We start from the raw sequence: 14,129 nt of genomic DNA, 5'->3' as shown, positions 1-14,129 counted from the left end.
TATTTGGGTTGATGCCAAAGATCAAAGGTTGAATATGCAGCCTCGCACAAGGTTGATGTTGAAAGCAAGCTGAGGATAAACATTTGTTGGTTGTAGCTTGCTGAAATACCAGCTCTGGTCTTCTTGCTTATGATTTTGCATTGCTGCTTTATCAACTGTGATGGTGCGGGGTCAGCATGTTGTAAGTGATTACTTGCGTCTTCTGCGCTTTGGTTGTACTTCATGGTGCAGTCGATTCCAGGCAGTTACCATATCGCTAACGAGTCACTCAACCTCTCACTTGCTGTGAGTCAAGACGATTGTCGAACGCTGTCCAAGAGGTATGGACAGACACCCTTCTCTGGCGCTGAAAACTCGCCCAGAGTCTTCTCCCCCGTTGCGCCTCGTTGCTGTATTTTCTCAAGTATCCTTTCAGCTTACCTTGTGTCTGGAGGCCCTCACCCATACTCGATAGTCGCGGACTCAATCCAGCGTAGGCATAGCGTGGAGTCCGGCATGTCCAGCAGCACTTTTCCGACTCTTTACTCAATTTCAGAGACATTGCATATTGAATACTGAGTGTTCGCTAGAATTTCCTTGATCTGCGACTGTGGTAACTTCGATGAGCAAGACGCGTCAATAACAAGAAGTCGTCCACCGCAAAAGGACCGTTGATGAGCGTGACAATCTTGGAGGATAAGTACTGCGCTAGGCGGCTCGATCGAGATCGTGATTTGATGGAACGGGAAGGCACAAACGAGGCTGGACCACGAGGAAGGTGGGGAAGAGGACCTTGAAAGAACAAGAAACAACTACAGCTCGTATCCCGTAGCTTGTCAGTGGGTGTAATAAAAGTGCATCATTCATACAAGTCGTGAGTTGGCGGTGCAGGGCTGCATCAGTCATGAGATTGTACTGTTGCAGATTGGGTGTTAGCTTCCATGGGATTTTCTCAGATTACGATGACGTAGCCGGCCGATACCTGTCGGTGCACGCTGCCAGGGCAGGCCAGCCGTGTGAATGGGCCATGTACACCGCGTTATTGCTGCCCCTCGTTCCTCTGTCCTCCGCAAGTGTTTACTTAAAGTACGTCTTTGTCCCTGACCCGGCAGTGATCAGCATCCCGCTACCCTCTCACTCGTCAAGTCTTGATCTCGGCCTGCGCCGTCCCTGTGTTGCCCATCTCGGCCGCTCTGTTTCTCCCTACCGAGCGCGTTCTTGCTACGTCCAACTTTGCGACACACTGAGCAGTGCTAAATAGAACTTCTCCAGACTCTGCACCTCCTTCTCCTTGCGCAGACTCTTGTAGTTGTGTAGAAGATCACAGGCGTGCGCTCCGCGGAAGACCTCACCGAACCAGTAGACGAACGCAGCCCTGTCTTGGTCTCGTCCGCACTGCAAACCTGCTAGACGCTACACTCCAACCACAACAACACCACCCTCGCCTCTCCGAAATCCCTCCTACCCGCGCCTGTCGTAGAACCCATTCGACTTCAATTCACCATGGCTGAATTTGTGCGCGCCCAGATCTTCGGCACGACGTTCGAAATTACAAGCAGGTGCGGCGACTACCCCACATTGCGGGTTTGCGCATAGTTGACAACATGCAGATACACCGATCTGCAGCCTGTGGGCATGGGAGCCTTCGGTCTCGTCTGGTACGTCTGAATGCAGCCAGAAAAACCGATCACAGACTCATTGAGAATGCAGTTCGGCGAAGGATCAGCTCACTAGCCAGGCCGTGGCGATCAAGAAGATTATGAAGCCCTTCAGCACTCCGGTTCTGTCGAAGCGCACCTACCGCGAGTTGAAGCTCCTCAAGCACCTGAGGCACGAGAATGTGCGGACAATACCCCACAGTGCACAATCAAAAGGGTCCTGACAGCAAACCAGATTATCAGTTTGAGCGATATCTTCATCTCCCCATTGGAGGACATGTAGGTTACACATGCACTTGTCACTACAGGGTTTGCTGACCCTCCTAGTTACTTCGTCACCGAGTTGCTCGGAACCGATCTCCACCGCCTGCTCACTTCCAGGCCGCTGGAGAAGCAGTTCATCCAATACTTCCTTTACCAGATCCTTGTATGTGAAGAGTACTCTACATTCAAGACATTTGGCTGACTTCAGACAGCGTGGTTTGAAATATGTCCACTCCGCTGGTGTCGTTCACCGTGACTTGAAACCCAGCAACATCCTCGTAAACGAGAACTGTGATCTGAAGATCTGCGATTTCGGCTTGGCCCGTATACAAGATCCCCAGATGACCGGATATGTTTCCACCCGCTACTACCGCGCACCGGAGATCATGCTCACATGGCAAAAGTACGATGTTGAGGTCGATATCTGGAGTGCAGGTTGCATCTTCGCAGAAATGCTCGAGGGCAAGCCTTTGTTCCCTGGAAAGGACCACGTCAATCAGTTCTCCATCATCACAGAACTCCTGGGTACTCCTCCGGATGATGTTATCCAGACCATTTGCAGCGAAAATGTAAGATGAGCCTCCAGCATGATCGCCAAACCATCAACTAACGTTTGCCAGACATTGCGATTTGTGCAATCTCTGCCCAAGCGCGAGCGCCAGCCTTTAGCCAACAAGTTCAGGAATGCCGAAGCAGAAGGTCAATCATTCTTTGCAGTTTATTGTGGAATCCCGCTAACAAGTTGCAGCTATTGACTTGCTCGAGAACATGCTGGTCTTCGATCCAAGGAAACGTGTACGAGCTGAGGAGGCTCTTGCTCACCCATACCTCGCCCCCTACCACGACCCCACCGATGAGCCGAAGGCAGAGGAGAAGTTCGATTGGTCGTTCAACGATGCTGACCTTCCGGTTGATACTTGGAAGATCATGATGTGAGTCTCCTTGCGACACCATCTTACATAAAGATACTAACAATGCCAGGTACTCGGAGATTCTCGATTACCACAACGTCGATGCTGCTGCACAGGAGGAGCAGAATGGCAGCTGAGATACCCAGGAGACTCGAACGCGGAACCAACGCTGTGCTTGTATGGCATGATCCACTTCTTCGAGAAGAAGCTCGCTTCATTCGAATCTGGTGTCGCGACCTGCCTCGCGCTGGCGGGTCTATAGTCTTTTCTCTTAATATTCTTCATTTCAGGGGTCACTGCTATTACAAGCGCGGTAGAAGGGGAAGTGAATTGGTGTTTCTTGGATTCCAATTTGGTACACAGGCGTGTTGATGGAATGAGCGATTGATCATGGTGAAGTGACGGGTAGCAGCACGCAGGCATCGTCTCTGGCTCGATGTCCTTCCTCCTCTTATGTTCGATCCTGGAGAATAGAAGCACAACTTACGACTCACATGATTTACCTGCCTTACTTGGTGTGGCTGATGTTTGCGTTACCCTGAGCATTCTTACGGCAGGAGACTAAGGTGCCCAGCTTCTACCTCTAACCATCCGTCCGGCCTCCAATCACGACCTTCAAAGCCTTTTGTTTATCAGACAAACGCTCTCGTATCTCGGACCACCGAAGTGTGGTGAATGGCATGATCTACGGCCCGTCACGCCTCAGGGCTTGCCGAGGCGCTTGAAAGCAGTTTAGTTCCACAGGGCTGATGATCCATCGTCACCGCCAACACCTCCGCGCCCCGCACTATTGAAGGACGCGAGCCTGGCGCATGGCTTCGACTCGATCTCGTCCAGCTGCCCGATACCTCGAATGACCGCGATATGGCGACTCTGACCCCCTCGACTGCGCTCGCCCCGCTCGTCTGTATCATCGACTTCCATCACGCGAGGGGTCCTGAAGTCGAAGCTTGGATAGGCCTCGAGAATGGCGAGGACCCAGCAGTTGAGCATGACTGGCCACTGCTCCCGTTCATGGCTTTAAGTGACGGTGCGCATGCGTGAGTACTTATAGCACAAATCAACACTGCAACATCGAAACTTCATCTTTCCACTTCACGTTCACATGCTCTCTGCTGTTACACAAACGAAGGACTGACATCACCCAGCTCAACAGAAGACTATTCCTACTTTACCCTCCGGCGCTCCGCCACACCCTCTCATGCTGCAACAAGTCTCTTCGGTATATCATGTACACGGCAACTACCAGCAAGCGAACTTATCGATCGACCCGCCGACGTCACAAGGAGTACAGTACAAAAGGCGGTGGTAGTCGTGACCGACAGCCCACAGCACTTTGGCGCAATCAAGGCACAACTGGGCGTTGTCACGGCGGCATGGTTTGCGCAAAGGTACGTTGGGCTCGAGACACGAAAAGCTTGTGGAAAGAAAGAGGGAAGGATATCAGAGTCTCTGGCTGACTCTGCTTAGAGACTTTACGGACATTGATATACTGCAAAGATTCCATGAAAGTCTGCCACGGCTGCTGGAAAACCAGGAGGGCCAGGTCGAACACTACTTTGGCATATCGCTTCGCGAGTTCATTCACGAATTCAAGTGGCAGACTCTTGTGCTGTTCAAGTGCGCTTTACTTCAACCCAAGGTAAGCAACGAGCAGCATACCACACGAGGACTCGTTGTGGAGTCGGTCACCCAGCCAGCAGCGCTGACAACATCCAGGTTCTCTTCTTTGGCTCTCATTGCGAACGGTTATGCATGATGCAATTTGCTCTCATTTCTTTGATACCCGGCCTTATGCGCCACCTTCAAGACTCTGCAGACCCCAAGTTCAACTTGGGCGAAGAGATGATTGTTATGCCTACAAGTCTCAAAACATCTGAGCGTTCATCGTGTCAGTCTCTCCACCAACCTCAACATGCATCAGACTGATAGTATCCAGTACTTGCATATATGGGCCTTCCACTTCAATTGTTCGGGAAAGGCTCACTTTTCGGCCCTTATACACCACTGCAACAGCTTGACATGCTTGCCGACCAGGATACGAAATCATATATTGTGGGTTCGACAAATTCGCTGTTGCTGCAACAGAAGGACCGGTACAGCGACATACTCATCAATCTCGACGATCACACTGTAAATATCACATCGAGTTCATTGCGCCAAGCATCTATCCTCTCGACACCAGACCGGAGATGGATAGACTTCTTGACACAGACAGTGAACGACTCTTGGGACGAATCAGATCCCGCGCGGCCCAAAGATCATGGATACACCGGCAGTGAAGAGTTTATCCGGATGCAATTCGAAGAGTACCTTCTCGCTATGCTAAGCTCGGTCAAGTACAAGCTTTACATGGAGAAACACCCAAGCCACGAACCCCTAATGCCTGAAGTTCACGGTGACCCAGCAAGCGAGTTCTCGAATGACTGGGTGCACGCATGGATTCAGACTGAGAACTTCCGGATATGGAATAAGTTCACCGATTCACACCTGTTTGACATCGTCGATCCCAAACACCCTTGCTCTGGAGGTCTATCGATCGAAGACGTTCAAAGAAGACTAGCAGCGTAAGTCACGGCTTTCCATTGTCTCTCCTCGCAACTAAGCCTCCCAGTCTATTCTCTGACATCACCTTTCAGGTTGTCACCATAAGTATCTGTGTGCTGATTCTAGCGTGGCGCATAGGCAAGTAGCAGAGCTACATCTCGACGAACGACTCGAGAAGTCGCGAGAAGTTATCGGAAAGAACGTCGCAGCCGGTCAGGCGAAAGTCTCGACAGCATACAATAAGCTGTGGGCGGACATGGAAGCTATGCGTAAAGCCCAAAAACAGCGGCAAGAAGAGCAAAGGGCAGCAGCTGAGAAGTTACGCCTTGAGCAAGAGAAAGAAGGCAAAGTGCCAGAAGCAGCCGGCAAATGTAAGTCAAACTGCCAGAAGCTGTCACTGCAACGTACCTAATATATCGCCAGGGAAAGCACAGGCCCCAGACCTCAGCAATGCCCGCGCCAGTGCCGGCGCCTACTTCTCCTCCTGGGGCTCCTGGGCCAGCGAGAAGCGCAAAGGCTGGGGCAGTCGCAGCGCCTCCGCGAACCAAACACCCGTCTCCTCACCACCGCCTAGCGCAGATCCGCAGCCTGGTGATTTGAAGAGGACAGAGGAGTTCAAGAGAGACAAGGGTGCGAGTCTCGATAGCTCGACGCTGCATAGTGAGAGGGGCAGTTCAGGGCATAAGAGGATAGTGAGTTATGATGAGACTACGGATGGAGAGAAGAGGAATAGTGGGGGCGTATTTTTTGATGCGGAGGTTGTGGAGAAGGAGAGGAATGCTTGAAGGATGGATCGAGAGCGGCGAGAGGAGGAGTTGGTACCTCAGGTTATTATATGGTTGGGTGACGGCAGGTGCGTACACGACTTGTACTTGGTTATACACATCCACAGTCTCCTGGGTGTGTAAACACATGGACAAGCATGACCGGCCCTACAGGTATTCCCTGACTGATGAGGCACTTGTAGGGCCGGTCATGCTTGTCCATGTGTTCGCCGATGAACACGAACATCAACAACAATCTTTCGGACGATTTTGGTCACTTTCTTGTATCCACGACCTCCTCGCATGGTCTCCAAGTATCCTGTCTAGTATTGATACGAGGGCATAATCGGCATCGTGTAGGCGTGGTCATACGGATCGAGGTTGCTTCGGTTCCTTACACATGAATGTCAGGCAAGCGCTGGATTTTGCAATTGAAAGTAGTAATCAGGTCGAATAGTATAGCAATGACGGTGTCTCCATTCGGCTGCCAGTGATCTTACGTAGCGGCTGAGTAGAGGTTTGAAGGGCAGGTATGTGCCATGATGTGATTTTGCTTTGATCCAGGAGGTTGGTATAGGGTTTTGGTAAGAGAGTCTGAATTCCCTTACTTTGTTTAGGATGTGAGAGTGTGAGATTTGAAACAGTGAACATGTCAAAGCACATAGGCTGTCATCCATATTCCTCACGAAACCTCTAGATGACCATGTGGAGAACCATTCTTCTCCAATTGTTTCTGCTACTGCCAAAGCTGCATGCGCAACAATAAAACGGAAAGGGATGATTGCTTTGTCATGTGTACGTACAACGAAGCGAGTCCTACAAGGACTCCCAAACTGCGCCACATTCTGCCTTTTGCACACAGTACCTGCCCAGACTGTGCAAACTTGACAAGATTGAACAAGACTTGACAGGACTCGACCGGACTTCATAGGATTTGCAAGCACTTGACAAGGCAAGGCAGGACGGGGCAGGACACGGCGAAGCCGGATGAGGCTGTGTGGCACCGGAAGCAATACTGTACACGAATTGCGTTGGACCTGTGGTGAACACCCCGTCTCAATTCAGGAACAACATCTTATATGGCTCAGTCCGCATTCCACTTGAAGAGCTATGTGACAGCTGATGGGGCCAGTCCGGTCAGACGAACGATCGTGGATACTGAAAGCCAATGGTCAGTTAACCATTGGGGGTTTGGAAAACAGATTTCCACACTTACTGTGTATTGCTCTACGCGACTCGGGCACCGCGGATATTAACACGCTGCCAGATTAGCAGTGTCTGTATAGCTGAGATTAGAACACCGACGGTGGTGATCAAGCCGGAGATTATGTTGATGATTGTGTCGCCATCAGGTTGCCAGTCGTTGTTGGCAAGCAGTCGGTCGATAGGCCTGAAGTTGCACACATCAGACTATCCTAGACTAGCATGTTTCAGGTCAGGTATATCGCTGTCTTCTCCTAGCTAGATAGCAACTCAGCGCAGTATTTCATCGACCCGATAGTCCTACGTTATCGTTTACCGTAGCTATCAGTGTACTACAGCGGACCACGCCGCAACAAACAAGACTCCAGTCGTGTTGACTAGGCCAAATATAATGTTGATGACAAGCAAAGAATGTTTTCAATAAAATGGAAAATGGATGTCGACGAGATCCTGCTTCTGAACATATGATTTTGAAGGTTGTCTTCGAAGGTGGGAAGATTATTTGTGTTTGCTGTGATGCTCTGGGTTCCGGAGATGTTTTCGCATGGTCCTTATGTCATCATGCAGGAGAAATTCGGAGAACGCCCATTCGCACCTGATTGAGCCAGGACGATGGAACGACCAAGCGTTGAAGCCGCATATTAGACGTGCTGCGGTGCTGTACCTTCGTACTTGATGGTCCGACCGAGCAGTGTAGCGGATACGACCAATAGCATCGCGGGCGCCCCGACGGATTCCGCAGGGAAGCAGGCTAAGTGCTTGGGCGGTCTGCTGGGTCTAACAACGATTTTCAGGTACGACCAATGGTCCGAAATCTCCCGCAGCAACAGCAGTCCAGTGGGAAAGGTAGTTGCGCCACTTTGGCAGGTAAACTGCAGTGAACAGGCGCAGCCTGACTGACCGCCCTCGCATGCGCCTCCTGCCAACGTCAACTGGTGCCAATAAGTTGGAATAGACTCGCAAGAACAGAGCACGAGCGAACAAGGCGTGAAGTTTGCGCAAACATCGAAAATAAAGAAGACACTGAAAGAATTGAAAGATTTACGTAAGAACAGTGATCTCGTGTTCAGAAGACTAAGGTGCATTTGAGAGAAACAGCAAGCATCAAGAAGGGTACATCATTGGTATCATTGTTCGTACGTGGCAGTGTGTCCTTCCATTGCACTTACGTTTGCCCATGGAAAGGCTCTTTTCGGTCGTCAGTCGTTGCACAACCTTGTGCTTTCTCACTGCTCCTCTACTGCCGCCAGACCCTCGCCCAACGCCGCACCGTAATGAAAGTATCAATCCATATATGCCGGTTCGCCGTGCCTTTTGTTCGTATCTTTGTTACCTTGAGTTGTTTTTCAACGTCTAGTCGTAGTGCATGAACAGCTGCGACATGCTCTCGCCGTGATGGTTCCTTCGAATCGACTCGGCAAGCAAGTTGTCGACGTTCAAGATGATCAGCTTGTCACCAGCCTGGTCCCTCTTGTGCTCCGGAATCGGAAACGCGTTCGTAATGATGATCTTCTCGATGCACTCGCAATTGTTCATCTCCTCAAGACAGTCCCCACCAAACAGACCGTGTGTAGCCATGCAGTACACTTTTGTAGCGCCACCACGCTTGACAACAGTCTCGGCTGCGGCGATCCAGGATGCTGACTTGTCCATCATATCGTCCACGATGAAAACTGGCCTGTCTTTGACATTGCCAACGAGTGTGACCATTGTCTCAATCTCGGGATTCTGAAGGTCTTCCTCCTCGTCTTCTGAAGACGCTGCTGCATCGTAGGTACCGCCGAGCGCGTGAGCGTGCTCGCTGTCTTGGTTGTCCCTTCTAGAGGAAGTCGTTGACATGAATGAGTTCATCATGTGCGGTGGGATGTCTTCGTTCTCGCCTTCAGACGGGGGACGGTTGCGCCAGGAGGTGGTATGTGATGTTGCGGACATGGACGGCGAGGGATGTGTGTCGTCGACGATGTGACCTTGTACTAGGCGTCCGTGAATGACGTTTCGCGCACGCTATACATATTAGTATCGTCGTCTGTATCTGGTCATCGTAAACATACCTCGTCAGTGTACTCCTCCTCCTCCTCTGCGCCACTTTCGTCCAGACTCTGCTCGCCATCTGCATCTTCTGACTGGTTCGAAGCTTCGGTCCGGACAGGCTCCAGAGGCACTTCCGGCTCGACGATCGAACTTGCCCGCATGGACTTCGAGAGAGGATGTTCGCCAGCAACTCCGTTCGCTCGTCGTGACAGAGGGTTCGATGGTGTGCGTGCTGCTCTAGCTTTCGGCTTGCCAACGTCCGACTTGGGGTCGAAAGAGATCTTGCTGATTGGTGTAAGCTCCGCGTCTGCATCCAGAGCAGCTTCCACCATTTCACGCGACTCCGAGGGGCCGTCAAGCCTCAGCTGGTCGAACATAGCACTCTCATTCCACGGTCTGCCTCCACCTGCTCGTCGCCTATCCGTTGTAACAATGCCAAAGCTGAGCTTCATGGCGTCTGCTAGCGATGTTACTCGCTTTGTTCCACCAGGGTTCTTGCTGACTACGACTGCTTCTCGCCAGTTTGGCACATTCATGCGCACCCAGCGAGCGAGGAGGGGTTCGGCTACGAGGTTGTCGACTGGGCACTTGAAGAAGCCCTGCATCTGCGAGGCGTGCAGGTCGACCGTGATTACGTGGTTGACGCCGGCGATGTGGAGGAGGTTTGCAACCATGCGAGCCGTGATAGCCCCGCGGTGCTGCTTCTTCTTCGACTGGCGCGAGTAAGGGAAGTATGGCATAACCGCTTTGTACTGTCAGTGTCTAGCGGGGTATCTGATAAGAGGTTCAGTACCTGTGACCGACTTTGCAGAGCCACCTTTACAGGCAGAAATCATGATCAGCAGTTCCATGACTGAATCGTTGATTCTGCATGCAATTAGCATGCGCAAGGGATTACATGCCTAACAACGCACTTCTCGCTGCCGCTCTGGATGATAAACACATCTTTGTTTCGAATCGAAGTGTCTGCCAGCAATTAGAACGCGAGAGACGCAGCAGACCAGTAAGCCATACGGATCGTGACAGACGTCTCTCCATTCTTGAACTTGCCCAGCGTCGCAGAGCCAGGCTTCATGCCCAAGCGATCGCACACGCCGTCGACCAGCTTGGGGTGCGACGACCCGCCAAAGACGATGGCGCCGCGCATGGTGGGAGGACCGAGTAAAATAACGTCGTTATAGTGGTCGAATCGCAGTGTTGACCTTTGAGACCTCGTAAATTTTCCCGCCATCGCAGCAACGAAGTCGGCGTGTCGGCGCTCAGAGGCTTGGCGAAGCAGGCGCGGCCCAAAACGGAAAGATCAACCAGGCGAGTCAGGGACACCGCGATCAGATGCAGGGCAGCGTGGATCAGTCGATACGAGTGAATTGCTGATGTCTGAGAATGTTGATAAACATGCAGAATGTCAAAGAACTAGTGCTCCTGCACTTAGGTCATTCTTATGCAAATGTTCGCGTCAATCAAATGTTCTACAAGCACTGGTGTGTTGGCACGCGACCAAAACATAAAGGACTCTAGCCAGTCATGGCTACGCATGAAAGCACGCTGCGCCTTCGTGCGTGTAAAGCGGCTAACGTCCCCGCAATCCAATCACATAGTCGAGTACTACGTCTTCAACACCATCATTCGTATGTCGCCCCGTACTTACTTCATTACTCGTAGATCGAGAAAGGAGCTGTGCAGCTGAACTCCTCTTCAGTCGACCAGCATGAGCATGATCTGGCTCGACACTGCTACCATACACAAAGATTGCTCGGAGAAAGTTGCGTACCACCCTCCAGAATCCCTGTTATCTGTTCAGTAGCGTAGGAGTGCACTAGGTGCGTGTTGTTCCTTTAGAAGACGTTTGAGATCTTGAGGTTGGCTGCGTTCATTTAGCGTGATGACCGGGGGAGAGCTTACTTGCTGAGTAGCAACTTGTTATATCTACTACTAGTGCTCAGAATGAAGAGTCAGCCAGTAGTGTAGTCGGACGCAGAAGGAACTGAAGAGATTGGCGACTAGAAATTGGTCGGCGAAGTCTGTTCCAGGGGCAGTGATCAACTCTAGGGACAGCAACATCCTGGCTGCAGTAGGTATGATCGTCGCGGTACCTGCAGCTACCCTTTCAGTAGGAGATTTGTAAGTATGAGTGGAGGTATGGCTGCCAGGATCCCAGCCACAAGGACTGTTACACATGCTCACCGCCTACCTGGTGTCATAGTTGGCTTCCTTTTTGACATTGTTGAAGTAACGTCCTCGACCAGACTGGAGCCCTACCGATTGGCCACTACATTCTTCATCACCTGGACGTACCTTGCACGTTGAACTGCGACCTCCGAGGTACTCACCGACGTCATTAATGTCCATCTTCATTTCCTAGCTCCATTTGCAGCCTTGCCACAGGTCACGCGAGCTGCAAGGTAGCAATGCGCCAGGTATAATAGAGGCGGATAAGGGAAGGGTCTCGTGGTGCGCAACAATAGAGTGGCCGAATCGTCTGACATGGTCCTTGATCGCCCATGTACCACCATTGACGACCGCTTAGGCCGCGCAAGGCAGAATGCGAGGACTTATCCGCTATATCCCACATATCCATTGCAGTGAACGCCGTAAGCTTGTAAGGCTTCGCTTATAAGGCTAGCGGAGAGACATCCCAATCTGTAGTGCATAGCGTACATACTGCTGCCACTAGCGGGGCCTTCCCGCCTGCCAATGCGCGTCACTGCGGCTTCGTCCGAGAGTCGTATCCCAGAAAGGCACTCAGCTGTAACGCCGAGCCGGGGCTGTCATAAGGAAAGTGACAGAAAACGGCACGTACAACGGTGAATTGGATAAGCAAGCCGACCAGTGACCAGGTCGAGCCCCGGTCGATGTGTTTCCGACTACCCGGTTTGAGGTGATGGATGCCAGAGAGGGTGCGGTTCGGACGTCGTGCCTCGTTAGACGCGATTTTCCACTGACGTTCATAGTCAATCTCACAGTGATCCAGCATCGACGACTCACTATGCGATGGGCGTCTTAACTGGATTTCACCGATCGCGGAGTGAGTCATGACTCCTTTGACTTCTTGGAAATGTGGTCACAAGACGGAGGGCGTTTAAGACCAGATGGTTGAGGTGAAGCAGCGCACATTTGGAAACGAGACCATCGTGCCGACCGCATAACGCGTGCACTTCAATGTCCGCATGGTCCATAGGATAGAGGGTGATGCAACAGTGTCTGACTGCCATGATCTTGGACCCGCAAACCAGGTAACAGGTCGATGGCGGTGGCCCAGGGTTGTTGCATTCGTTCTTGCCCCTGCTAGCGACTGCTATCTTAGGCGGAGCTTTCCAGGAGTGGCACAGACTTTGGTGTGTCGCGTGGGGGGAAAGACAAACAAATTCTTGGCGGTTCATTTGGACTTCCAGATTCAAGAGGATTGGCAGGACAACGTCCAGGGGATGACGCACTTGAATCCATCTGGGGTAGCGCCACAGGCGCCGAGATCACACGGCAGATTCGACAGTAACAGTGATCTCGCATTGGTGGAACCGAGCGCCAGGTTCACAGCGATCCCGTGTAACAAGGTAAGACGAAGCGAGAATCTGTGAACAGACCCTCGAAGAGAGTCTTATGCTGAACATTCGCTATGGCCGTCCAGCCAAGACCATGATTAGTAGTCAACAACAGACATGGTGTCGAATTGGTAATGCCGGTCTCACTACCTGTCCGAGACCAAGTTTTCTTATAGAAAGTATGACCTAAGATCATGTCGCAGGTCAAAAGCTGATGGTGCGCAAATGATGCTCCCTAGAATTTGCCCAGTCGTCAAATGGTGACGTTGAAACACGTAAGGTGGTTGCTGCTGCGAAGCGTACCGGTAGGTATGGAGAGTGGCTCAGCACGAAGGGAACCCAACAAGCCACTGCGTACGCGACTTCTGGAAGTTTTTTCGCGATTCTCAAACGATCATAGCCCGAGCTTCTCCTGAAACCCGGTTCAGGGTATTTGAAATAACCAGTCAAGGATGTAGATCCGGCTTTGGTTGACACAAGCTCTGTTGGACGCGATTCGGCTTATTTGTCTGTTCGTTTCTCGCTTCAAGAGGAGGGTTGCAGAGTGGGCCGTTGGGTCCAGGTATTGAACCAGAAGCAAACACCGCCAAAAGGACAGACGGTGGATCTCCCGCCAGCCTCTTGGTTGATAGTCAAGGAAGGCTTGCCTCTTTGGTAGCAGTATGCGTCTTGCAAGAGCACGCGGAGGCTACAAGTCGGCCTGCTGAGTGGCTCAGGGCAGATCCTCGGCGCTGCTGCAAGACGCCAAAGGCGTTTCATGAGATGAGGCTGCGTGACACCATTCGCCGAGGAGCTGAACCAGGTAGAGGGGACTATCGTGCAGGAGGCGGCAACGAATCTTCTCATCTGCAGCGACTAGCTGCGCGTCTTCCAGAAAGAGCTATAGGCGACAGGAACTGGATTACCTGGGAAGGGAAAACGGACGGCGCAACAAGGATAGTGTCATACCCATCTGTGTAACCATGAGTGTACTGTAGCGATCTTACAACGGCACCGGTACCAAGCCATGTCCACCGCAGGCCGTTGCGTTCAACGAATTATCGGCGTCGCAGAGAGAACCGTTCGACGAGCGACCGAAATCCTGGCCAGGGAAGGTTTCAAGAAGAAGCAAAGAAGACAAGCAGAAAGGTGGAGAAAGAATGGTGTTGGAGGCGTATGCATGACGACGTTTTCGGCAACTTCGTGTACGAGCCGACTGACCGCCTCTACCACGAAGGTCCTGACCAACTCCAC

At 51.8% G+C, this 14,129-nt stretch overlaps 3 protein-coding genes across 3 annotated transcripts; 2 read left to right on the top strand and 1 right to left on the bottom strand.

The window, feature by feature from the left end:
• Positions 1-1,041: 1,041 nt before the first annotated feature.
• Positions 1,042-3,064, top strand: BU25DRAFT_415727 (MAP kinase ClK1). The gene is made up of 10 exons (XM_033707601.1): positions 1,042-1,065; positions 1,252-1,538; positions 1,590-1,637; positions 1,690-1,819; positions 1,873-1,916; positions 1,965-2,064; positions 2,114-2,470; positions 2,522-2,600; positions 2,650-2,833; positions 2,883-3,064. The coding sequence occupies exons 2-10, from the start codon at positions 1,483-1,485 to the stop codon at positions 2,947-2,949; spliced, it is 1,065 nt and encodes a 354-aa protein (XP_033556084.1). The 5' UTR covers positions 1,042-1,065; positions 1,252-1,482; the 3' UTR covers positions 2,950-3,064.
• A 612-nt stretch (positions 3,065-3,676) lies between these two features.
• Positions 3,677-6,493, top strand: BU25DRAFT_482128 (uncharacterized protein; the record flags this gene model as incomplete). The annotated part of the gene is made up of 7 exons (XM_033711123.1): positions 3,677-3,852; positions 3,961-4,203; positions 4,283-4,454; positions 4,532-4,703; positions 4,752-5,379; positions 5,486-5,730; positions 5,783-6,493. 7 exons carry the CDS (start codon positions 3,677-3,679, stop codon positions 6,142-6,144), a joined length of 1,998 nt encoding a protein of 665 aa, XP_033556083.1. The 3' UTR covers positions 6,145-6,493.
• A 1,925-nt stretch (positions 6,494-8,418) lies between these two features.
• On the bottom strand, positions 8,419-10,752 carry BU25DRAFT_415723 (phosphoribosyl pyrophosphokinase). Its single transcript, XM_033707600.1, has 5 exons — positions 10,372-10,752; positions 10,272-10,323; positions 10,151-10,224; positions 9,378-10,102; positions 8,419-9,330 (listed from the first exon to the last, which is right to left on the bottom strand). Exons 1-5 carry the CDS (start codon positions 10,586-10,588, stop codon positions 8,680-8,682), a joined length of 1,719 nt encoding a protein of 572 aa, XP_033556082.1. The 5' UTR covers positions 10,589-10,752; the 3' UTR covers positions 8,419-8,679.
• Positions 10,753-14,129: the final 3,377 nt, after the last annotated feature.

Source organism: Macroventuria anomochaeta, assembly GCF_010093625.1.
Source record: "Macroventuria anomochaeta strain CBS 525.71 unplaced genomic scaffold BU25scaffold_50, whole genome shotgun sequence".
Classification (NCBI taxonomy): Eukaryota; Fungi; Ascomycota; class Dothideomycetes; order Pleosporales; family Didymellaceae; genus Macroventuria; species Macroventuria anomochaeta.
Note: the sequence above shows the minus strand (reverse complement) of the source record. Positions and strands in the feature narration are given on the sequence as shown.

Excerpts from the sequence above, each read along its gene's own strand:
- BU25DRAFT_415727 (XM_033707601.1), top strand. The coding sequence starts at position 1,483 with ATGGCTGAATTTGTGCGCGCCCAGATCTTCGGCACGACGTTCGAAATT. Across the intron at positions 1,917-1,964 it reads ATCTCCCCATTGGAGGACAT|TTACTTCGTCACCGAGTTGC; the intron begins GTAGGTTACACA and ends TGACCCTCCTAG. Across the intron at positions 2,065-2,113 it reads ACTTCCTTTACCAGATCCTT|CGTGGTTTGAAATATGTCCA; the intron begins GTATGTGAAGAG and ends GACTTCAGACAG.
- BU25DRAFT_415723 (XM_033707600.1), bottom strand. The coding sequence starts at position 10,588 with ATGGCGGGAAAATTTACGAGGTCTCAAAGGTCAACACTGCGATTCGAC. Across the intron at positions 10,225-10,271 it reads ATCCAGAGCGGCAGCGAGAA|AATCAACGATTCAGTCATGG; the intron begins GTGCGTTGTTAG and ends AATTGCATGCAG. Across the intron at positions 9,331-9,377 it reads AGGAGGAGTACACTGACGAG|CGTGCGCGAAACGTCATTCA; the intron begins GTATGTTTACGA and ends TAATATGTATAG.